Raw genomic sequence first — 25350 nt, 5'->3', positions numbered from 1 at the left:
CTATAGTTCAGAAACTTGACGTGATAGAAAAACTGAGATCAGTTAAACTGAGATTAGTTAAAAACAGCTGTCAGACCTAACTCAACAAAAAATGTGTAGTTTCTTTCAATATGTTCAAAATAACTGTTAATCTCTGTGCACAGGTTTAATCTCTTTGCACAGGTTTAATCTGTTTGCACAGGTTTATTGTTTTAGCACAGGTTTAATCTCTTAACACAGGTTTAATCTGTTTGCTCAGGTTTAATCTCTTTGCACAGGTTTAATCTCTTAACACAGGTTTAATCTCTTTGCACAGGTTTAATCTGTTTGCACAGGTTTAATCTCTTTGCTCAGGTTTAATTTAAATTCAGATGAATCTTACAGGTTAATTTTAATGTTTGTGTTCATCCTCTACATGATTAACATCACACTGAGTTCATAAACTGAAGTAAACATTAACATATTCACTGCATAAAGATGCATCTGTGTTATTTATTATTCAAACTGACACTAACGGCTGGACGTTAAAGTCGAGTAATGCAATTAAAACTAATTTCTGCAGTTATTAAAAAGGTGGTTTAATTAAGATGAACATGCAGGTGTGTTAAAAAAAAGTTCAGGTTTACCTTTAGGTTAGTTTCCACCTCCGGAGAGGAGCGGACTTTACCCGAGCTGTGAAGCCGGCGTGGAGGCACTGAAGGCGGACACTGAGCCGCGGACAGGCCGGGGGGAGTTCACGGTGCTTAGCCGTTAGCTCGTTAACGGACGGTTAGCGCCAACTGCAGCTTCTCATTTTAATTATCATCATTAATTAAAGTGTTTGTTTGTTTTGTCTGACTCACCTGTCACCTGTCTGTCCGCTCCTGGTGCGTTTCAAGTCACGCTGCCTTTTCTTCTTGCGGTGTTTTGCGGGATTTGCGCCCCCTGCCTGCCTGTCTGTCTCTCTGCCTGTCTCTCTCTCTCTGCGTGTGTTTGCGTTAAACCGTTAACGTTAATGCAGATCGTACACAAACTCCGCGGTCGCCATGGAAACTGCACGTTTATTATTATTTTAACGTCACCTGCAGCGATGTTAGAAAATACTGAGGTCATGTGAGGGCCGTGAACGCATCTCTCACATTTTGAATTTTTTTAATTATTCTGATTTATTTATGCAAATTAAGTGAAGAAATCTGAACACTGCAACACTAAAACTACATGCAACCACCTCATTAAGTTAATTATATCAAACCCCTCATTAAATATGCAAATTAAGTGAAGAAATCTGAACACTGCAACACTTAAACTACATGCAACCACCTCATTAAGTTAATTATATTAAACCCCTCATTAAATATGCAAATTAAGTGAAGAAATCTGAACACTGCAACACTAAAACTACATGCAACCACCTCATTAAGTTAATTATATCAAACCCCTCATTAAATATGCAAATTAAGTGAAGAAATCTGAACACTGCAACACTAAAACTACATGCAACCACCTCATTAAGTTAATTATATTAAACCCCTCATTAAATATGCAAATTAACTAAAGAAATCTGAACACTGCAACACCTAAACTACATGCAACCACCTCATTAAGTTAATTATATCAAACCCCTCATTAAATATGCAAATTAACTGAAGAAATCTGAACACTGCAACACTAAAACTACATGCAACCACCTCATTAAGTTAATTATATGAACCCCCTCATTAAATATGCAAATTAACAGTATTTTAAGTGGAGGTTGGTAGTCTTACACACTGTTTGGTGGGTCATTGGGCAGGAAATTAATAAGATTTTACTCATTAACAGAAATAACAACCACTTACATCTACTATTTAAAAGAAAACTTGCTTTCTGTGCTACAAAGTGTATTCGTTAAACTGGATAATGGATAAAGCTCCATCTAAGGTACAATGGCAATGCTCGAATATGTTGGTATCTGACAGCAAAAACATGGGAACCCTTTTTGTCACACCTCGGTTTGAACATCTCTACCATTTTTGCAAGAGAGGTTGTGTCATAACTGAAATACCATTTAATATTTTTATGTTTGCTTGTTTCCATGCACCCCTCTCTGAACATGTGAATGTATTATGCACGCACAGGAAGTGTACACTTTACCTTTCGTCTTTATCCTATTTCTAGGGGATGACTACAGAATGTCTTGCATGTACAAATTTGAATTATTTCTTGAAAATGTAATAAAAAAAGTATTTTAACTACAGTTACACCAGGTGATGTCCTCAAATGAACAACCTCAGAAATGTTTCTGTCTCACTGTTTGTAATCTTCAAATGTAACTTAAATAAAGATGTTGACATTTGCAATGTTGAAGCAGTTTTATGAAAAAAAAAAAAAAAAGTTCAGCTAGAGTTCTTGTTTTTGATATTACATCTGTCGACAAGTACATGCAATCATTTAAAGTGTCGTGGCACTTTTATGGTTTTAATATCAACAAAACCAGCTGTCAATAAATGAGTGTTCCTGTCAAATCATTTTTAAAACCTCCATCAAACGCTCCTTCATCTCATCATACAACAAATAAAACACGGTTAGCTCTCTTTATTACATGGTGGCTGTGCACATCTGAAGTCGTTAGAGATACGTATGAATTTATAGTAAATTAAATTTAAAAATAAAAATAAATAAATAAAAATATTAGATTAAGCCACCATGCTTAGGAAACGTGTCAGTTTTACAGTGTAACACCTTCTATAACCCCAAAAATGTAAATATTGGCTACACCAATAATATAAATGATTAAATATAATGGTTTATGTGAATCCTGACTTAAAGTTCTCGATGCTTTCACAAACTTCACTCTGCCCGGGGCGTAAAATTCTGGGGCGGTGCTGGAAACTTTATTTATTTCTTTATTAAATATGAATACAAAAAGTCTAAATAGACTTATAAAGCCTATAAAAGAACATGTTTAGTTTTTAACTTGAACATCCGTGCAGGTTTCTAAACGCCCTAAATTCACAAATCCAGACGAACAGCAGTGCATCATTCGTGACAAGAGGAAAGATGTTTTTCACCTAACTTTGACCTTTCCCTGTTGCTAAGGAAACTGATAAAGGTACAGACAAAAATAAGTGAAAGATTCTTATGAAACACAGAAACAAGAGTCACATATTAAAAAATAAAAATAAATCAGGGTGCTTTCAAAGTGTCAACCCACTCCTGTGAGACAAATGTCAGGGTGAAACTGTCCCCACTCTGAAGAACTTAAGTGCTTTTATGTCTCTTGTGAGAAACATGATTAGTGATGAGGCTGGAGCTGAAGGGCCTCCTGTGATCAAGAGTTAATTCAGTGAAGAGGAGCACGCTCTCTGACTCATCGTGAGTTCATGAAGAGTTTGCAGCATCAGGAGTACAGGCTCCAGTAGATGGTGTTGAAGAGCAGGTAGGACAGCGGGAAGGCGAGACGGGAGTACGAGTCGATCATGTAGCTGTTGCTGACCAGCAGGTCCACGTTTTCACGCACGGACCGCTGCCGGCGGAGGCGCGTCCCCTCCATCGGCCGGATGTCTGGGGTTTGCGTCGGCATGGTGAGGGGGTCGGAGGTCAGGGTGGGTGCTAGGCGGGAAAAGGGAGTCAGCTCTATGTCGTCGTCGTGGAAACAGCCGTCGAAGGCCATCGCCTGGCTGGCATTGAAGGTGGATGGGATCTGAAACGGTACACGACACACTGTGTTTGTAAAAATCCATCAACATGTCCTCGGATAGGAGCAAGTTTGTCTCCTAAGACCTTTTCCTTGACCTTGATGGAAAACGTCACAAGGTCGAGGAAAGATGTGAAGGAGAGGTCATAAGTGTTGTGAAGTCAAAGGTCAAAGGTCAGGAGTTCAGAAAGTGTTCATGAGCCTCTGATGTCTTATGCTGTATTATTTATTGACGCTTGATCAAGGATAATTAGAGACACTCTCAAAGTCGGTCTCACATTCTGCCCAACTCATCCTGGTGGATCGACTTTAAACCCCAAGATAACACCACAAATGCTACACGCCCAGAATGAGTCACAGAGAATGTCTTTACCCATGGAGGTGTTATTGTCAGCATGTTCTAGTCTGGAGACACAGATGTCTGTTTACGCAGATTGGACCGTCAACAACAAGCTATCTATTATGTCTATCAAGGCAGCAACAGGTCTCTGTGACCCTGGACACCACAGTGTTGAGATAGACTGGCACCTACTGTTCCCAACCAAAGCCAAACAACTAATACTGCAGAGCACCTCAAGGCCCACACGGGACCTTGGTGTATCCTATGCTAAAGGAGATAATAAAGGAAACACTGAAGCTCCTTTCAGCTCTTATCAGGCTCAGTTTACTCTGCAGGCATGTGGAGGGGGGTGTAATCTGCAACTGCACCACTAGATGTCACTAAATCCCACACACTGGGTCCTTTAAGATGAAATTTTAAATCCTGTTAGGTAATAATAATTTACAAAGCATCATATTTTAGGTGAAACTAATTAATTCATACATGAGTGCTCATGTCTGTCTGCAAGTGGAGAGGCTCTTTGTGTACTGTGTTCTGGTGTAATGTCTCCGTTTGGACACTAGATGGAGACATCACGTAAAGTCTGCAGTGGTGCAGTCGTCCTCTGTGGCACACATCATGCTGACCTTCCCTCTCTTCATCTTCCTCATCTCCTCCAGAGTGGTGCAGTAGTTCACGGCGGCGTACTCGATCACAGACAGGAAGACAAACAGGAAGCTGGTCCACAGGTAGATATCCACCGCTTTCACGTACGACACCTGGGCAACACAAAACACACAATCACTGTGCAGGTTCTAACACCTTTCAGCACACGGAGAACAGCTCAGATAACTTGTAAAACAAGGTGAGCTTATATGTGCAATTAAATTAAGCCTGCAGAGCAGCCAACCGGAACGCCCAAATAAATCTAACGTGGATTTTTTGGGGTCTATTTGTCTTAACTATGGGATTTAGGTAGAAATTATGACACAGGTTTGGCTCAGAATACTTTAGTGGGTTTATCGAATAACAAATAAAAGTAAAATAAATTTAAATAAATAATTTAAAAGATGATTTTGGATCAGCAATGTCCTCAGATGCAAAAGCCCCTGGACCAGACAAATCACCTCTTTACGAGCACGTCAAGCGCCTGAAAGGACACAGACCCACACACAAACACAGCTGATACCTGAGGCATGGAGGAGGACACGCCCGTGATGATGGTGGACATCGTGAGAACTGTGGTCATACCTGCAGGAGGAGAAGGCGGAGGTGTTTGTACATCACAGCACAGTCTGTTTGCAGACACAACACGACCTCTGACACGAGGTGGGTCCACTTTTTGAGACAACCTTCAAATGACTGGACGTCTGGTCGGGTTAATAACTAGACCACGTGTTAATATCAATGCACGGTGTTACCCAGAGAGACGCGAGCGGGGACGGCCCGCCTGTCGATCCAGAAGGAAACCCAGGACAGAACGACCATCAGCATGGTGGGGAAGTACGTCTGCAGCATGAAGAAGAAGATGTGCCTCCGCAGGATGAAGTTAATGAACAGACGGTTGTACCAACCTGACAAAAAAAAAAGAGACACGTCAATTAATCTGCTGCTGGAACATCAGGCCTGTGGTTTCAGGCCTGATGTTGAGACCTGGCTGTAGGGATGTGTCTTCATGCCACACAAACTGTTGGCACAAACTTTTTTTGACTAGAAACTCTGAAAAACGCTCGTCACAGGTTAAATCTGTCAGTGGGTTTGTGACTTCTTTAGCCTCGTTTGATCTTGAATACTATTTATATGCCCCATGTGGTCAAATTGTCCAATAATTTAAAGTTCAAATATTTAAGTGGCTTGTTTCAGCCCGTCTCGGCTCCACCCGTGCTCCACGTCTTTGTCCATTTTTGGATGAGCCAGGAGCCGAGCAGAGGCAGGACTGCCAGGCTGGCAACAGCCAGAGCGACCACACTCTGCAGAGATCTGTGGGTGATGTCACAGAGACTGTGCCCAGACTTATCTGTGCCTGTGGCTGGAAACCTCTAAAATATCTTTCCATGCTGTTTAAATTAAGATTCCCCTTTACTGGAAGGTGACCAAAAATACACATAGGTTAGTAAACAGTCGTGTCCACAATGGTGAACCACTTTCTGTTTCTTCCTTTTGAAAACAGAAACCTTTCACCGCGAATTCAGGTTATCAAACCAAACACACACACACACACAGACCGGTGCTGCTGTAGAAAGCCAGGCCACTTGATGCTTGGAAATGCTCAATGAAGAACTGAGACAAGACGATCTCGTCGGTCCTCAGAGAATCGTTTCCATTCTTCCAGTAAAGCATCAGGTCATTCTCATTGTATGCATCTGTGGCGAGAGAGAGAGAGGTGTTCAGTGTCACGGAAAAACAGCGAGGAAAGATGAGAACCGAAAAAGAGATGGATTTGGTCGGATTTGCTGGCAGTCGCGATGCCTTTGCTGTATGATGTAAGAATACGGTGGGATAGTGTGTACATGTACAGTGTGTGTGTCTCACAGCTCTCCAGCTCCAGCGAGCAGTTCTGCGTGTCCAGAGGGAAGCTGCTAAAATCCATCGAGCAGAGCGCCGTCACAGTGACCCTGAAACACACAAACACACAAACACACACACTTATTCATCAGGTTCCAGATAGACCTTTCCTTTCCCGCTTGTTGCCAAGGAAACCAGAAGGTAACTGTCTCTCGTTCTTTGGTTTCTCAGTTTCGGTCGGCTTTATTGGCGTGACATGAAAAAACTTTGGAGTGGATGAAGCCAAAAAGGGAGTGAAACAACAACAATGATGTGTGTCGAAGCCCAGAATTTAATCTGTTACCCTTAAAGTACAAGTTCACAGAGCTGTTGGTCTTTATTCATTAATCATTTTGGAAGAACTAACTTTAACTAACTTTAATTTACATGCTGTCGATTGCACGTGGACAGCGGGATGTGTTGGGGGAGGATTGGGACTCTTAATTTGTTGCACCCTGGAAGTAAACTGGTCTGATTCTGGTGCTCAAATCTGTCTGCATCCCAAATCTGATGAGACAGAAGGGGCTCAGGTTGAGGTGGCAAACAGCAAAACAGCAACACAGCTGAAATGTGAAACACTCTGATGTATGATGGCTTTTTGGTGTGTTTGAAAAACCCAAGTTTTACTTCCACGACTCAACTTCTGTCTTCACCCGGACCCGTCCCTGTACCTAACGCTGTAGAGGATGTTTCCGTCGGGGTAAACCCGTAGCATGATGTTCTCCATAGTGGTGTCGTGGATGAAGGAGCGCTTGGAGTGGACGAAGAAGACGTCGGGAACCCAAATCTTCTTCACAAGCCTGGAGTCGAACGTCCTGCTCTGATTGTTTCTGGACGGAAACGCCAGCCGCTCGTCTTTCCAATAGTGACGCAGGTACAGAGTCATGGTAAAATCCTGCAGAGGCAAAGTCAAAGAAATAAGGCCGACATCTGCTTTGAACTTTCATCATAGTACGTATACTTGCAACAAATCCACCAAAGATTTGGTTTGTATGAAATAATGCCAAAAAAGTACCCTGAAACACATTAAGCAGGAAATTATTAATATTTGTGAGCAAAGTAGAAAAGAATGTGAAGAAATTATCAACATTTCATGTCAGTTCTCCATTTTTTGCGAGTATATGTCTTCAGGACTTTTATTTTGGAGTATTGGAGCTGAAAAGTCTCCAAAATCAGCATCAGTGATGGATAAATGGACGTTTTTTCTGCAGCAGGCTGAGGAGAGGAATGCAGGAACGCAGATTCTTCAACAATCCAGTGAAAGCTCTGTCCTCGCCATTTATCTCTCTTGACTGGAGGAACGAGATAAAGCACTTGTAAGTAAGTGGCCGACGGAGTTGAAGTTCCACCTTACAGTAACAGCATAGTCTCAATGTTATGAACTCTTTAAGTGTCTCAATGTGTAGGAAAAAAGTCTCATAAGAAACAGCTGCTGTAAGTGATTATTATATCACTGTAAGCTGCTTATATTAAGATATAAAACCCCCTCAGACTTCATACGGTCAACTAGTGAGGAGGCTTCTACATCTTTAACGTGGTTGTCCGTTGAATCTTCTGCCATTTAAATCAGCTTCTTTGCACAGTACACCAGTGGACAGGAAATATCTCGATGAGGTGTGTTCATCGAAGCTGTATAAAGCTGAAAATGGAAGTTTAAGGTTGAATATTGGAGTGTTCCTCACCATGTTGACCTCTGAGATGCTGTCGATGCTCTCCACCTGCACGTCGATGCCTACGGGGATGGCTGCAGCTGAAACAACACGAGACAAGTTTCAAACTCACAAATCAAGGCAGGTTAAAGCTGGGCCAGAACAGCCCTCAGGGAAACACTCCTCACGTCTTTGAAAGCATTCTCTGCTGTCGTATCTCCTGAGGCGTTCTGCAGAAACGCAACACAAATCTGCGATCTGACATCTGAGGCTTGAAGTTCAAGATCATAAAACAACAAATGACTGTTAGAATACACTTCCTAAAATAATCAGTAAGTAATTGCTGGTAATACATTTGGTTAAATGTGTGAAGGGAATCATATAATTATGGTTGACTACACCGACAGTGACCTTTCAAAGAGAATCAGATATCAATTTGTCAGCTGCTTTGCCAATATGTTGAAAACAATGATGTGATTTTACACGACAGCATCAGAAAACTTGCACATACTTGTACACATATTGTTTCTGGGATAAAAACACTGAACACATAAACTTATTTGGAATAAAGCTGGTTCCAAAATTCCTCAAACTCGGCGTGTTTCAGCAGCTTCTATCACGTCAATCACATCGTCTGTATTGTCCCTCAGACCTCATTTTGGTCAAACAATGGTAACAAAACATCCTACTATGCCCTCGCCACCGGCTCGCCACAGCCATCAACATCTGTCCTCCACACTTCCCAGGTCCATCCATCCCCCTCATTATCGCATTAAGTTTGTTTAACCAGTAAACATGAACAACCTGATTTGTGCACACAAACAGAGCACAAATAGCCAAACAAGCCCGAATCACGCAGTCCCTGTTTTTGCCTCCACAAAGCAATCATGACCTGGCAAAGGTTCGGAAGGAACGTTTTGTTTCGGGCGACGTTTGTCCTCCCTGTTACAAGCTGTGATGATGTTTGATTGTCGATCTACTTGGGTAATTTTAGGAACTCTCCGCCACCGCGGCCAGATGACTAAAGAGCTCATTCCTGACTCGACCGCATGCATCAGAAATGATTGTACTGTTGTTTTAAACTCTTAAACAATGTGAGGAATGCACTGTAAGAATGAGGCATCATGACTGTCACGTCTGACAAATGTGAACTTTGGCCTCACTCAGTACGCAGCCATGCTCGAAGCCTTGTAAGGCTGCACAGTGGTGCTTTCAGCTTGGTAACCACATCCTCGATGAACATAATCACAGTTCCAACATGCTGATGATAAGTGATGATACTGGTTACATTTTGACCAGAAGATGTTGGTGGATGTAAAGTTAGAACAATCAACCCGGAGGGATTTATTTGCAATCCACCCAGTAGTTGTTGAGACATTTAATTTAAAACCACAAACGTCAACTTCGTGGTGGAACAAATCACCAAAGTCACTGAGATTCATCCTTTTTTGGAAACAATGAATATCCGAACCAAATTTTATGGTTAGTGTTGGAAAGTCATTTCGTTCATTCACAAGTGCAGAGCTCTTGTGGCCCTGTGTTGCCAACTCCTCAGTGAGGAAAGAAAGTAGCTATTGGCTGTCCTAAAACTTGCTAGAAGTAACTGGTCATGTGCATGTTTTTGTTAATGGACGCTGTAGGAGAGAGGAGTACCATCGTGCCAGAGACAAAAATGAGTAATATGTTTAGAACTACAAAATGAACTTTCTTCTGGGATCAGGCGGCGGCGGCTTTCACATGTCAGTCTCCAAACGTCTCCAACAACAGCAAAAATAGTCATTTTGATTGATCGATTTGTCACTAGTCACTAGTGTCACTAGGCAACACTCACTGAGACTACTCGTTACTCCTGAGTCATATAAAAGATCAGTTCATACTGAACGATTCACGACCAGCACGCCGCTAATGGCAGTCCATCCAAGAGCTGTTGACATATTCCAGTCTGGACCAACCCACCGGCCATCAAGCCGTGCTGCATAATGCAAAGTGTTTATGCTATGATAAGAAGTAATCCAATGATCACTGGGTTTAAGCAATTCTAATAAAACTGTGTTTAGCATCATGGAGCTTTTATTGTCTTCTACATACATTCTGTTACTTCTGGTAATCTTTGGTATCTTAGAGGTCACTGAAGATATTGAAAATGCTTTTTGGGCTGCAGGTCACCAAAACCAAGTATGCTCACACACCTCTGAACTCTGTCTGGATGCGTTTCCGTCTTTGACTCTCAAGGACAAGAAAATAAAACTTGTACACTGAAAGTGTGCTTCTTGTGTAAATGTAAAGTGTGTTAATTCCACTTGAAAGTTAGCAGCTCAATAAACAATGTATTTAATGAACTTCATCTGACAGCCAGGACCATAAAGCTGCTGCCGCAGACCGGCTTTGTCCTGGCGTGACTCGTAAAAAACCACCAGCGGCGTAGACTCAACATTTCACGTATCCCAGACGACGGCTGCTCTCGGTGGGAAAAACCTGGAACAGAAGGTCACTCGCTCTCCCTCTGCAACTTAACTGTTTTCTTTTTCCCACGTCACACCCAGTTAAAGTATGTTTAAGGCATGAGGCATTTTATAGAGACACGTGCAAAAGGAGGTCAGGTTCAACCGTCTAAGTTCACGTGATGTTTTTGTGTTTAAACAGATTCCGAAGTTAAACGTTCAAAGCGTTCATTAACACATTTAATGCCTGATTTAACAAAATAATAATCCTTCTTCCTCCGGGGCACTGTCATCACTCAGGATCTCATCAACTCCTTCACCAAGATAGTAGAGGAGGTACCTTCCAAGACTTGTAGGCTTCCAGGACCCTGAGGCAAGCAGAAAACCTACCACCCACTGTTCCACCTGAGGGATACTGTTGCTGTCTTGAACCTTCACAAAGTGCTATGAAATGTTGATATATGTGGTATCGATGTTGATAGATTAGACTCTTGTGGTCAGGTCTTAAAAAAGAATCTAGATTCAATGCACTTGAGAGTATTTCTTCATCGAAAGAAGAGCAAAGAACAACACTGACTTCGTTCCTTCATTCATCGACCGTTGATAGACACTCTCACCCTGAAACCCCACCGGTCATGTCAGTTTTAGTCTGTCCTGAATGCGACTTCAAACCGTTGGCGTTAGAAACATCGACTAGATCGGACGTTTTTTCCCCCCGAAACAACCTGTAAGCTGCAGTTTTCTATTTTCTATTGCTAAGTTTCTGACTCTGCTACAGTGCGAAGTGAACAGTGAAGATGACCTTTCCGATCTTAATCTCCCCTGCCAAGTTTTGGGGTTGCTTTTCCAGCCAGCGGAAACAGTCATCAACAAACTTACTGTATATGAATGTGGACAGGAGGTCCAGCTCTAGCTGATTTACAAGGACACACAAATGAATTCTGATCTGCCAGTTTCTGGTCCGACTGTTCACTGATGTCCTCTTTCCACGCCGTGGCTGTACACATATTTGAACACAATAATGTCTGCTGCAGTGTGTGGGGGCTGAACCCTGGTCCATACGGGTGTGATTTCAACAAATGGATATTTTTCTCATCAGCTTATATAAACACTGATAAGTAAGTTATTGTGAGGCATTGTTTTTGCAGAAACCTGGGATTTATCTGCACAATGAACCTAAAATATTCCGGAAAGCAGATGGAGAACTGAGCTGAACTTATTTCTGTCAACAGATAAAAAGTTAGTGGTGGGTCTTTCTTCCTTGAGTTGTGGCACAAATTAAACTGGATTCGTCAGAAAATCAGCCTAAGGTGTTCACGCTATGTGATTAATGAGGGTCGCTATGTGATTGACAGCCTCATCTACCTGTCTGTCTGTCTGACATTGTGTCTTCTAAGCATCAGTGAAACAATGCTGTAAACTCTTTTGTGCATGTGAAGACCGGCATAAAACTCAAATATCCTTTTTCTGTGTGTGGCTTCCAAAAAGGCTGCAAAGGTTCTTTGTTTGTATCCCCATGTGTTGCACAGATTGTCCTGCGCATCACTAAATCCAGCTCTGGACTTTTATCTATCTCGGTTAGTGAGCCGCTGCAGATTTACCTGAATAACACATCACAACACATCACAAAATCATGCTTTGTGCAGCTTTAAGGTCGTGTTTTTTTGTGTGTGTGTGCCCAGCATTTCAGAATCAGAGTCTTTTAATCCCAACGCTGCAGATGGATAAATTCGTGCAGTGTAATGCAGCTTTGAAGGTCTCAGCCTCCGTCACCAACTCTGTGTTGTTTCAGAATCAGAATCAGTTTTATATAGACACAAGAAGGTTTTCACAAACGAGGACGTCGCCTTAGGGAAGGCAGAGGTGAAAGGTGCAGAGGGATTAGGAGGCGATTCTCTGGGCAGCTTTTGGAGAGCATGAGCGTCAGACTCCTACACAATCCATACTGACTCCAGCCAGCCATGCGTAACACTGGCAGCTTGGAGTGAAACACTGTAACGTAATGAAAGCTCTGCTCACAGAAGACTGACATGTAGGTTTTCAGCCTACACACACACAGCCTTTATTTACTTAACCTTTAAAAAACACACCAGTGGTTTCATGGTAAAGCACTTCGTGATGTGTTGTCATTGTGTTTTGGCTCATTTAATTTCCATACCGTACAGAAAATGAGTCTGGCATATTTCTGGCTTTCTCTTGTGGTGTGCAGTGAACTCGACTTATACTTCTACTCCGCTGCTATGGGGTGCCGTTTGTAAAGCGTCTCGCTCTGAAAATAACAGCAACATTTTGTCACATTTAGCTAAAAACAATGTTTAAAAAACTGGTTTGAATTTTTGAGAGTCACTTTTTTGCACATTTAGAACAATATTTGTGAACTTAGAGATATTTTAAATATTTAAATCCAAATGTTAAATATAAATCTAAATCTAATCTAACATTTAGATTTATATTTAACATTTAGATTTATATTTAACATTTAGATTTAGATTTAACATTTAGATTTAACATTTAGATTTAACATTTAGATTTAGATTTAGATGTAACATTTAGATTTAACATTTAGATTTAGATTTAGATTTAACATTTAGCCAACCAATTTATAGAGAAAATAATCAGCAGATGAATCCATCATGGAAGTAATCATTAGTTGCAGTCCTACACAAAATGAGCTTCACCTCGATGTGGTATTAGTACTTTTGTCTTAAAGTAAACGTTCTGAGTACTTCCTTTATCACTGCTTTTAGTCTCACAGACATATCAGAAGACGTTTACGGTTTATTGTTTTCCTCAAAGACTCTTTCACACAGAGCTTATAACATCTACCTTGGCCCTGATCTTGCTTCATCCACGCTAGAAACAAAAGATCAGGACATCTCGATCTCTCTTGATTTGATTTGGATTATTTGTTTTTTTTTATCTCTCATGAGATCACTGGAGTCCTCAGCCACAAGGAACTTTTGTTTCCTCTTTTCGTTTATTTCCAGCTGAATCTGTCTGAATTCGACCCCTCCGATGTCCGGCTATAGGAAATAGGCAATCTTCTCGCTGATGGTCTTGATTGTTTACAGTATGCAGGTCAAACTAAAACACATCATCTGAGTGTTTGAATGCTGAAATATTAAAAATGAAATTGTTGCAATAGGTCGAATGACTCTCTGTGTGTCAAACTGTTTTCAAGCTTGTTAAACTGCGAAACCCGTTTTTCTTCATGACAGCAATGAATCCGCCAATCAGATCCGAGGTTTGTTACCTCAAACGAGGTGACGCATTGAAGAGCTACAACCAAAATACACCGATGTCTGGAAGGGCACCAGCAGAACACTAGTAAATCTGTTCCAAGCACATGGCATCTAGCTATAATACATAAAGACCGAAGTGGCCTGAAGGGAACTTAAGTTTATAGACATCCTTTAAAGGTTGACCTCAATATATAAACACTGCAGTACTCCACACGTGCAAGAAATAACAAGAAATGTCACGGTGTATTTTAGGACACCCTGGAGAGAACTGAAGAGGGGAATGGTTTTGACACACACACACCCACACACACACACAGCAAACGCTTATCTAACGATTTCCCTTAGTGTAAAATTATAGTCTGTGGAAATGCCGCAGGGCCGTGGGGCAGACAGTGGCGCTTTTGTTGTGGCCACCCTGAACGACAGGCAGCACCAGAGATATGCAGGACGCCGACCAACCATATAGACTGAGGGAGATACAGCGGCAACAAGGAGGCTGTGTGTGACTCTTAGAAACATTCACTGTATTTACGTACAAACTTGCATCTTTGCATATTTCTGTATTTTACCCCACTACATTTATCTGACGTCTTTAGATACTTTTCCACATTAAACATAAGAAGAATTTATACAATATGTTTTGTTATAAATTAAACTACTAACAGTTTATACGTTATATATACATTACTTCATACGAGTATAAAAAAATCTGTAATGAAAATATACAATATGTAAGGCTTATAATAAGCACTGCATAATAAAATAACTAGAATTACCTTAAGCAGCTGCTGCTGATGTGTTAATGCATCAGTTATCATAATCACAGAATTGGCGGTATATGAAACATACAGACAAACGGCTCCTACAAACATAAAGGATAAAAGGCCACAGGACTACATAAATATTTTCTGTAAATTTCCAGGATTTCCAGTCCAAAGTGGAGTCACTGTGACACAGAGAAGAGTTTAGTTTTGATTAAAAACTTTCAAGAGTCCAATTTTAGGAATTTTGATGTTTGAGGACCGAGAGAAGAATGACAGGAAGCGCCTGTCATCGTCAGAAAAATTACAGCATTGTCCTTTGTTTCAAAAACCTATAAAGACTATGTTTACATTTTTGTGACAAACATCCTTTTGTGGTCATGAAAATAATTCATCCATTATCTGTAAACCGCTTATTCTCATCAGGGTCGTGGTGGGGCTGGAGCCCATCCCAGCTGACTCTGGGCGAGAGGCGGAGTACGCTCTGGACAAGTCGAGAAAATAATGACTGTAAAAACCTCACAGGGTCAAGATCAATGATCGGGTGCACAAACTCAAGACCACAGCTCGAATCCTGTTTACACAGGACAGAACCCTTTCCTCAATGTGTGGGTCGTGTTCTGGCTCTGCGGGGGCACCAATACAAGAGGGGATCAGGGTGGTCAGACCAGGTTCAACTTCTGCTGCAACACAATGTGCACTGTTTTAACATCTGATAAACATTAAAACTCATAACTCATGGATGTACATGTGCAGTCCACTGCGCTGTTCATGTAGAAAGATTTATTGTTAAGTAAAAGTAACAAAGCCAGATGTTTAAGACTGAGCTACTGTATATACTGCTGGGTGGTTCAATCTACAACAATGCATCATATAAAGTGATCAAATGTTTAAGAAACACGCATCTCTATTCATCACCTCAAGAAATCAAAGAAATCAAATATTCGCCTCAGAGATGTAGTAGTATAAGTAAATATAAAGTTGCATTTAATGGAAATACTCAAGAAAAGTACAAGTACCTTTAATCTCTACTTAAATACAGTGCTTGTGTAGATTTACTTAGTTATATTCCTCCACTGAATTTAACCAAAACCTTAAACTTCGAGGTGGCAGATTAGAGTTTGAGTCTGATTTCAAAAGGCACCGACAGTAAAAAACTAAATGTTTTAGAGGAAAGTCTGTTTATATTCTAGTAATTTTCAGTAGTAATATGTTCAGGGCACTGTTTGTGAACATAAATGTGCGTACTTCCTACAACTTTCCTCCAAAATGTATAAATAAAAAGAATGTAGTCGTACATAATTGTCATTTTTAGAAGCCGAGACTTCTCCACCTCCTGTTTGTAACAATAAATATCTCTTAATGTAAATGTATAGAGATTATAAATATTGTCATTTTAATACACAAATATAAAAACTGCATTATGTGTCTGCATGCATCTGTTGTTGTGTTGCTTGATACTGATCTTCATTGCGGTCGTCGGTTTCTTTCCCACCCCTCCATCTGCTCCAGACATGCAATATAATCCAGATTAATGCACACGAATGCATTAATGCTCACACACACACACACACACACACACACACACACACACACACATACACACTACACAATGGTGTAATCTGGGTCAGCGTTGCCGATTTAGGATTGACACATTCGTTGTCTGGGTGACCCAGTGCCCATCATCGCATCATCAAACCGCCGCATACACATCATCATCAGCGTTGGGCGAGGAGCGACTTTATCTGTTGGACAATGTGAGAGTGAGTGGATTAAATCATCTGGGATCAGAGCTGAAATGACGTGTGTCTGTAATGCTATCGTTGTGGGGACCATTTCTGCTTTTAAATTATTTAAATGGGGACGTTTCTGCATTGCAAGGACATTTTGGCCAGGGTTGGGATCAGGCCTTTAGTTAGGAGCGATATGTAAATATCTAGAGCCACACATGCTCCAAAAAGTAGGGGGCAGCATTTCACCTCCTCCCAACCTCAGTGTGGTGATACATAACATTACATTACATAACATTACATTACATTACATTGCATTTAGCAGACGCTTTTTAATCCAAAGCGACTTACAGAGGAGGACATAAGCTGAGAAAGGTGTAAAGGACACAGAGTAGTTGTTAGTTTTGTTAGTTTTGTTAGGCAGGGAAGCATTCTGGAAACAGAAAGGTTTTTACAAGTTTTTTAAAGGTAGAAAGGGATGTTGCTGTTCTAGTAGCCGTTGGTCATTCCACCATTTGGGGACGACCACAGAGAAGAGTTTAGAGTGACCTCGCTTTGCGAGAGGCGAGGGTACAACTAGACGGTTTGTATGAGCGGAGCGTAGCGCCCTGGTCGGGACGTGAGCCTTTAGTAAGACGCTGAGATAGGCAGGGGCAGATCCTGAGATGGTTTTATAGGCTAGCGTCAGAGCTTTGTGTTTAATTCTGGCAGCTACAGGCAGCCAGTGCAGGTCGCTGAAGAGTGGGGTGACATGTGACCTTTTAGGTTGATTGAAAACCAGTCGGGCTGCGGCATTCTGGACCATTTGCAAAGGTGATACTGTTCAAAGCTACTTGCAGGGTCCTAAAAATGTAAATCAGAGCGTCTAAACTGTCATAACAGGACGGGCTGCAACGATTCCTCGAACACCGCGAGTAACTCGATTACAAAAAAATGATTGAGGAATTTCCTCTGCCTCGAAGCCTCGTTTAATTAAACTTAAAGCTCGCACGGATTATTTTTAGTGTGACACAACGTGCTCACGTTACACGGGAGAAGACGGAAGCAGGTTTTTGGTAACGTGTGCGGACAGTGTTGATGTTCAGAGACAGAAAACAGCGAAAGCAAAGCAAAAGTAATGAGAATACAGTGATACTTTTATCCGATTACTCGATTAATCGATGGAATATTCGACAGAATACTCGATAGCTGCAGCCCTACATACTCTAACAGTAACGCAGAGTGCCTTTGCTGTGATTTTATCACGGATTTAACGGATCAAAAGGATGCCAAAATAATTCAAAATGCTTGTTTTTTTGAATAGAGTTTGCTTGATCACAGCTCTGCTCACTTAGTTAATAGTAAAGTAACGTTTACTCTCCTCAAGAAGTTCACAAGTTACAGCTCCTCCCCTCTAAGGCTGCCGAGGCATCTGCTATCTTATCCTTCATCCACATATTGGACCGAGGGATGCTACAGCGACTCGCTATTACGCTTTCATGGCTGTTACTTCTTCACATTTATAAACATCACGTTATGTCAATGTAGAAAGTGTGTGTGTCTGTGTGTGTGTGTGTGTGTGTGTGTGTGTGTGTGTGTGTCTGACCTCCGAAGCCTGGTCTCATGGCGAAGTCGTGCTCCTCGATCCTCAGCAGCTGTTCACTTTTTATTAGCAGCGTTTTTGTGCTGTCCTGCCTCTTCAGTTTGTAGTCAATGCGTCTGCAGAAACATCACACACACACACACACACATGCACACACACACACACACACACACACACACACAGTGTCTTTAGTGATTAGCCGGTTTATCAAGGCTGTAATTGTATGTTTTGATTAGCGAAAACACAGTTTGTGGTTTTCTCCGTCTCATCCTGCCAAAAAACCACAACCTTAATCAAAGGCGTGGCACGGCTCCACCAACAGATAAACACATGTGCATATGTTCTCTGCCGCACACTCAAAGTGTATCACTGTGCTCCAAAACAATCCTCAGTGATACTGCAGGAAAGATAAAAAACCAACGCGTATCATAACACACCAGTGCTGTGATGTAACTAAGTAGATTTACTGTAGTCCTGTACTTAAGTCTAAAGTTGAGGTACTTTATTCAATATTTACTGAGTATTTTGTGTTTATGCCTTTGACATTTAGTAGTATAGTACTGTGGTAAAGTATGGTGTATTTATAGGACATTTAGTAAAGTAAAAATCTAATAATACGTCTAATTTCTTGCTTTTTTCCAGAGCTTTCAGCCACATCTTGCAACCTTCAGTTCAACCTTCAGAGATAGTTTAGTTATCGTCACGTGACCGAAGCATGTGATGTTGGTGTTTAACGCACAGGCTTTCCCAGGCTGAAGCCCTGGATTACTTACCCAAAAAAGTACCCACGGTTCATTAAGCACAACAAAGCGTCAGCAGCGAGCACCCTGACAACTCTGCGGTGGCTAGTGCTAGTTCATACTAAGACAGAATATACAGCTTGTGTGCGTTCCACCATGCAGCCACAGAAACTGAAACATCTGTCTCTGAAGTCCAGTGAGGCTGACATTCCTGATTAAACACTCCTGAGGCAGAGTTCGACTTCAATGCTTGTTTACTACAACACAATATGATCTGCATCAGGTGTGGTCTGCCGTGTTGGTGCTTGCAGATGAAATGTTGTAGTGTAGAAATGTTGTGTGTTTGTTTCTTTGACAGATGTTTGTCATGGTGAGTACTGTTTTGTTGCGGTGCAAAAGAGGCTGCGGCTCTGTGTGCTGGAGAATGACGAAGAACGTGACGCGGTTGGACTCTGTGATAAGAATTTTTTAGTCACAAGGTCAAGAATGAACCTTCAAGCCTCGGCCGTCTGGCGTCGCTTGAAATATCTAAATGCGACATTGTTACATCACGAAATGGAAACTTTGTATTTACTTGTCAAGTGGTTCTGTCCACAGACAACATAAAGTAAACACATTGTGCACTCACATAAACTTTAAACTACTATATGTGTCTGACGCTCGAGCAGGAAAACCCCAACAAGACGACGTACGGGATGCAGAAGGCGTAATTACAGCCTGAGCACAGCTGCCTCTCAGCTGCAAGACATGTTTCACCATGTGTGTGTGCACGTGCGTGTTTAAAGAGGGTAAACACACACACGTGCAGCGCACAGGTGTGCACACAGGTGTGCACACAGGTGTACCGTACGAGAAGGATGAAAAGCCTCTTTGAAAGTCACACGTCTTGACACAAACAAACACACACACACACCATTTATTCTCCTATTATTATGAGGTCAGACAGTGAATTTGAGCCAAATCCAATCTCCATAATCCCTTAAATTAACTTTGAAACAAACACCACAATCCTCTAAAAAACAAATTTAACGATAATCCGAAGCTAATTCAGCTCGATAAACTCGACACTAAACTTAACCGCGAATTCAACTCCAGCTTAGAATGAACTTGACAAACAGCGTCCTCACTTTGTTGAATACAAAATCTTCACGTTGTTCTGAAGACGTTTGGTCTCCATGAAGATAGTAGGGCAAGGACACACACACACACACACACACAGAGGCTCAGCTGTATGGATACAGTTCATACCGTGTACGACAGACTTTGTTTGACCTTATTAACACCGGAGTGTTTTGAATGTGAGGCGGGGTGGAGGAAGTATTCAGATCCTTTTACCACTGAAGATCTCAGGGAAGTAAAAGTACAGTCAACAAAACGCAGCTCATGGAAAGAAAAATAGAGACTGTTCTAGAGTTTTATATGACAGCATTGGATTATTATAACTCGTGCTTTCGTCTAAAAACAGGATTTTTCTGTTGTAGTTGGTGGAGGTGGCGCTCGTTTTCTCTAGGACTGTAACTAATGATTATTTTCAATACTTAGAATAGAAAAGATACTTTATTGACTCTAAATACAACCACACACACACACACACACACACACACACACATACATACAAAGGACTCATAGACATGCAAATGTGGGGAGACGGTGGATCGATGTGCAGCCAGGTAGCGGCGCCCTGGGAGCAGTTAGGGGGTTCGGTATCTTGTTCAAGGGCTGAAGGTGAACTGGCACCTCTCCAGCGACCAGTCCACCCTCCGGTTCCTGAGCTTAGTCCGTATAGGGACTAAGCTCAGGAACCAAAAACATTTGGGGGTCAGCACACCCGGAGCTTCACCCTGGGTGAACCGCCGTGTTTTTAATAGTATTTCATTGAATGTTTGACTTAAAATTTTCTAAAAATAGTGAGAAATGTCCACAAATACATTCAAATCATTATTTTAAGATTTGAAGCAGTCAATATTCTGTCAATCAATCGATTAAGCTGTACTGCTGGTAGTTAAATTTACAACAGAACAGCTTTTTATGCAGTACTTGAGTAAATCTACTTAGTTACAATTCGCTGACTCATTTCTATATGGCTTTGCTCTAATCTCTGTGTTATGTCTGCGCTGTATTTCCCACAGATCACCTGTCAGTCAGACAGCGTGGGGCGGGGCGGTGGATGAAGGTGATATTGTTTTCAGGTTGTTGCTAAACGTTCATCAATTGTCAGCTGCCATGACAAACAAAGAGACAAAATGTGGCTTTTAGAAACGAATGAAGCCGGATATTAAGATCTGAATAGACGTGGCTTTTATTATAAACACTGAATGACGGAGTGTGTGTGCGCAGCCAAAACAGGACAGGGCTGTTCATATTATTGCTACACCACGTCAACAACAGTGTTGGGCACAGTCGCAGGTTTCCTCATCGATTATCTTTGTATTCTTTATTGTTTCTTTTCCTCCTTTAACTCCCCTTGAATCTAAATATTTAACTTGATTCATATCAAAGCTTTCGTGATGTTCAAATCATTCAGTTTGTAAGTGTGCGTGCTGAACACAAACATCTTTAACGGAATGATAATTATGCTCAGCAACGTTTGGTTTTAATGGAACACACTGATTTCACACAGTGGCACAGAAGCTGCATTCATTCATTCATTCACTCTTTCCAACAGAGGCGCCAGGAGAGCTGGACATTTCTCTTCTCTGCTGGACAAATGAAAACCTGTCTGAGCCAAAAGCTGCAGCATTTCAAACTTGCAGCGGTCGGTCGTGAGCTGTAAAAACTGCACAGTTCATAGAACACGAATAAAATCAGCATTTACTGTGATCTAATCCAAGTAGAAGTGGTTTGTGAAACAGGGAAGTGAAACTGATCGAACAATGGGAACCTCTGAGTGACATATTCATTAGAAATGACATAGAAGACTGTAGGCAGAGGGTGGAGGAGGTCACCGAAACATAACGTAAGTAAAAGTATTATCAGCAAAATGTACTTAAAGTATCAAAAGTATCACAGGAAGGGGATAAAATAACGTGTAGGCCCAAGGGCCCAAGCCAATCAGTCAACGGAGTGATCTAATTTTTACGCGTGTCCGTGAACGTAACCAAAGAGTCTTATTATAGAACAAATTAACCAAATATTAGCTGCTACTAATACGTCCAATCGCTGAGCTGACTGTCAGCAGTCTAGTTGCATTGTGGGTAATGTAGGCACTTGTTAAAGCCTTAATTAAGACGGCTACAAACAAGACTCCACGTGAGTAACGTTGCTTTGGATGTGTAAATACGGTAACGTGTTCAGAAAACATCTCCATGTCGTGTTCACGGCTTGTTGTGCTGCCCCCAAGTGGCCAAAAAATTAAGCTTCAAGTCTGCTAATCATCTGCACGACACACTGAATGGCTTTCATTCATCCTTCAGTGTGTGTGTGTGTGTGTGTGTGTGGCGTCTCACCCTCCGAACTTGAACTTGCTGTTCTCGCCGATGAAGACCTCCTTGTGCTTCTTGCGCCCAGAGCTGCGACCGCAGGTCACCATGGCGACGAGGCTGGCCAAGGCCAGAGCCAGGCAGGTCAGCGCGTCCACCTTCATGTTTCACAGGTTCCCCCGCCACAGCTGACACGACGCCAACAACAACAACAACATCATCCCTGGGCGAGCCACCAGCTTCTCCAGCTCCACCTCCTCCACGTCTCTCTGCACTCAGCCGTCCAGACTAATGCTGGTGGTTTTGGTCAAACATCCCACAGAGGCTGGAAGTTTCCTCGACCGGAGAGCTCCAGAACGTGGGCGAGAAATCCAAATAGAAGCAAATACACGAGTTTCTAAATGTGTCTCTGCATTCAAATATCTCTTACTGGCAGCAGATGTTCGTCCAGCTGAACATCCCGGATGATCTCCAGGAGCTGCCCTCCGTCCAGCCTCATCCACGCCTCCCTCTGCACTCCCTCGCTGCCTCTCTCTCGTCTGTTTTTATCTGTGGTTGTGTGTTTCCATCTCTGATTAAAATCGATATGAATCTATTCCTCGTGGCGATAGAGGAATGACACTAATTCCGCCCTAATCCTCTTATCTGCATCCACAGCAATCTTTCACTAACCTACAAACAGCCACACACAAACCCATCAGCAATCAGGATTTTCTCAGTGGGACAATGACAATGAGGCACCTGGTGTGATTATATGAGGTTAGCGCCCACCTCCACCTTAATGTGTATGTGTGTGTGTGTATATATAGACAGAGGTTGTTTGTGTGAGAACATAAATCACGGGTTTGGAAGCAGCTCAAACTACAAAAAGCCACCGAGCCTGGACGTTGTTTTAATCCGAGCTGGAGTGGAGCGACCTGAGTCTAATCCAGCACCCTCCTCAGTTTACACCTCTGGACAGACATAATCCTTCCACACACATGCAGCCTACACAAAGACTCACACTGCATCCTCTGTGAGCTTTTAGGCAATTCAGGAGTTTGGGGAATGTCCTCATTTTCAGCTCAAATTGTGTTGCAGCAACAGAGTTCATGAAATTAAGTGACAAACAGTTTCATCATCATAAAAAACCACCCAACCACATCACACTGTACATACACCGTGACATCACCGCAGCAAAATGAGATTTTAAAGTTCGTGTAAAGGAAATTCTGAGATTTCTTTCCAAACACATTAAATATGTTGGACAATAGTTGCTGAAAACACGTGAAAAGACTTTACTGAAACATGGAGTCAGAGGTTCAAACAGTTTTTTAGTTTCAGGATTTTTGTGGGAGGTCCTTAAAGGGTGGCTCGATGACACGCTGAGGCCACCCTGAGCAGAGGACACGCCCCCACAGTCCTGCAGCTGAGGATTCACTTTTACCTGATTTTGACGCCTAATTTGATAAATGAAATGTGGCTGGGTGGTTAATAACACTTTATTCTTTGGTCTGACAAACTCAGAACATTTTTATTGTGACTTTAAACAGACACAAGACTCTGATTTTAAAATGTTGTTTAGAATACAGTCTGAATATGACAATTAAATGATTTCATGTTGAAGAGCTGCGTCAAGAAGCACAGAGTCAGACACGGAAACAGCACAGAGGTCAATTTTCAGAATAAAACACCCATGTGGGAAACAATTAATCTACGTTGTCTATTTATTCACACATAAATCATGGAAAAATGACCAAATCTGAGCAAGTAAACAAAGTCTGGTGGGCAAAATGCTTCTGAAAAACTGCTGGTGGTGTATGAAGCCGTGTGGGGAACAGACACAATGAAGTAATGAAGTGGTTATGAGTGATATCTTTTACTTTCAAGTACATTTATTTGTCACATAAGAACAATCATAATGAGCTGTGCTGTACACAAAGAAACAAATCAGTTGTTAAGGTGTCAAGTAATAAAAAAATCAGTGAGTCATTGACAGTTTTGTGCCGCTCGATTTCATCAGGAGAGACTCTCATTTGATTATTAGGAATGTGGCTTGATTATTTCTTATCAGAGACGGTCATAACTGTGCAATCAGAGGTAAAAGGTTAACATGAAGGAGCAGCACTTGGCTCACCTTCAACCCGAGCAGAAGATCGGACTTGTTGTAACCTGGTTGTTCGACTTCGAGGTGTGAAAGCGTGGCAGGGCTTCCCCTGGAAAAGAGAAAAACCTCCCACGTCAAACATTAGTCATCTCTGGTAGTTTTACTTTGAGCTGCACTAGACCAAATAATGACTTAAAACCTGAGGGATGATGTGAAGCTGGCCAAAAAAGGAAGTCCCCTCATGCTTCAAGGTGAAACTTCTGCCTCGACTGATGCTCCATGTGATCACACGTGGCTCTGTACGCATGTTCGGTCTGAGCAGGTGTTAACCAGCCTTTAAGCTGACATGCAGCACATAGCTCATGGTACAGAGCACGCACCAAAACAGCTCTGCACTTTGAAAGCAAACCCCGCTGACATTTGATGCAATTGCAAAGGAAACACTTACACTATAGCAGTGTGTGTGTGTGTGTGTGTGTGTGTGTGTGTGTGTGTGTTTGTTTGTGACTTTGCCAATCACAACCAAACTCCACCCATCAGGAGGGTGTGTGTGTGTGGAGTGACCTTACCCTCCCTACACTACCTTGTGTGTAGTGAAATGTGTGTGTGAGACAGTGTGTGTGTGTGTGTGTGTGTGTGTGCTGCCTATTCTCTAAATAACCTGTTGATCCAGTCAAGCTCACACACTCAGTCTCAGGAGGCAGCAGAGCTCTTCACTTCTTCCTTTTTCACTCCTGGATTTCATCGGAGCTGCAGCTGAGTCACAGTGAGTGTCTTTTGTTTTTTTCTCTCTCAGGTTTCCTGGCATTTCACTGGCAGATGGTGGATTTCACAACAGCCCTACATGACGCCACACGTCTATAAAGAGTTGATTCTCCCCGTTATCAAAGGAGATTTTACTGTTGTCCTTCACTGATGTCCAGGAGCCTCTGTAAGTACTAAGTCTTATTGTATACACAGCTACAGCTAAAACTCTGACTCCTACTTAAAGAATTCATAATAATAATTCATTTTTGCAAAGTTGTTTACATCCTGCAAAGTACACGTGAAGCCAAAGTGATGAAGCGTCTGACAAATGTTCATTAATTAACGTTTAAATGAGTCGTTTCATTTTCATTTCATTCATTAAAGTGATCAGTTACAAAACACAGAGCTCCCACGATGGCAGCCGCTTTAAATAGTGTTTGAAGTAAGTTCACGGTG

General features: G+C 41.9%; 1 protein-coding gene across 2 annotated transcripts; it reads right to left on the bottom strand.

Moving 5' to 3' along the window:
* Positions 1-2811: 2811 nt before the first annotated feature.
* On the bottom strand, positions 2812-24634 carry LOC104934164 (gamma-aminobutyric acid receptor subunit rho-3). Of its 2 annotated transcripts, XM_027274348.1 has the most exons (11): positions 24347-24634; positions 24178-24256; positions 17906-18018; positions 8180-8247; positions 7169-7392; positions 6486-6568; positions 6179-6316; positions 5375-5527; positions 5143-5204; positions 4601-4732; positions 2812-3640 (listed from the first exon to the last, which is right to left on the bottom strand). In XM_027274348.1, exons 3-11 carry the CDS (start codon positions 17922-17924, stop codon positions 3338-3340), a joined length of 1182 nt encoding a protein of 393 aa, XP_027130149.1. In that variant the 5' UTR covers positions 17925-18018; positions 24178-24256; positions 24347-24634; the 3' UTR covers positions 2812-3337. The 2 variants fall into 2 exon arrangements, with proteins under 2 accessions (XP_027130149.1, XP_019109657.2); XM_019254112.2 differs by lacking the exons at positions 24178-24256; positions 24347-24634 and adding an exon at positions 22089-22511.
* Between the last annotated feature and the right edge of the window lie 716 nt (positions 24635-25350).

The sequence above is a fragment of the Larimichthys crocea genome, chromosome XXIII, assembly GCF_000972845.2.
Source record: "Larimichthys crocea isolate SSNF chromosome XXIII, L_crocea_2.0, whole genome shotgun sequence".
NCBI lineage: Eukaryota > Metazoa > Chordata > Actinopteri > Sciaenidae > Larimichthys > Larimichthys crocea.
This window is presented reverse-complemented; position numbering and strand designations above follow the sequence as displayed.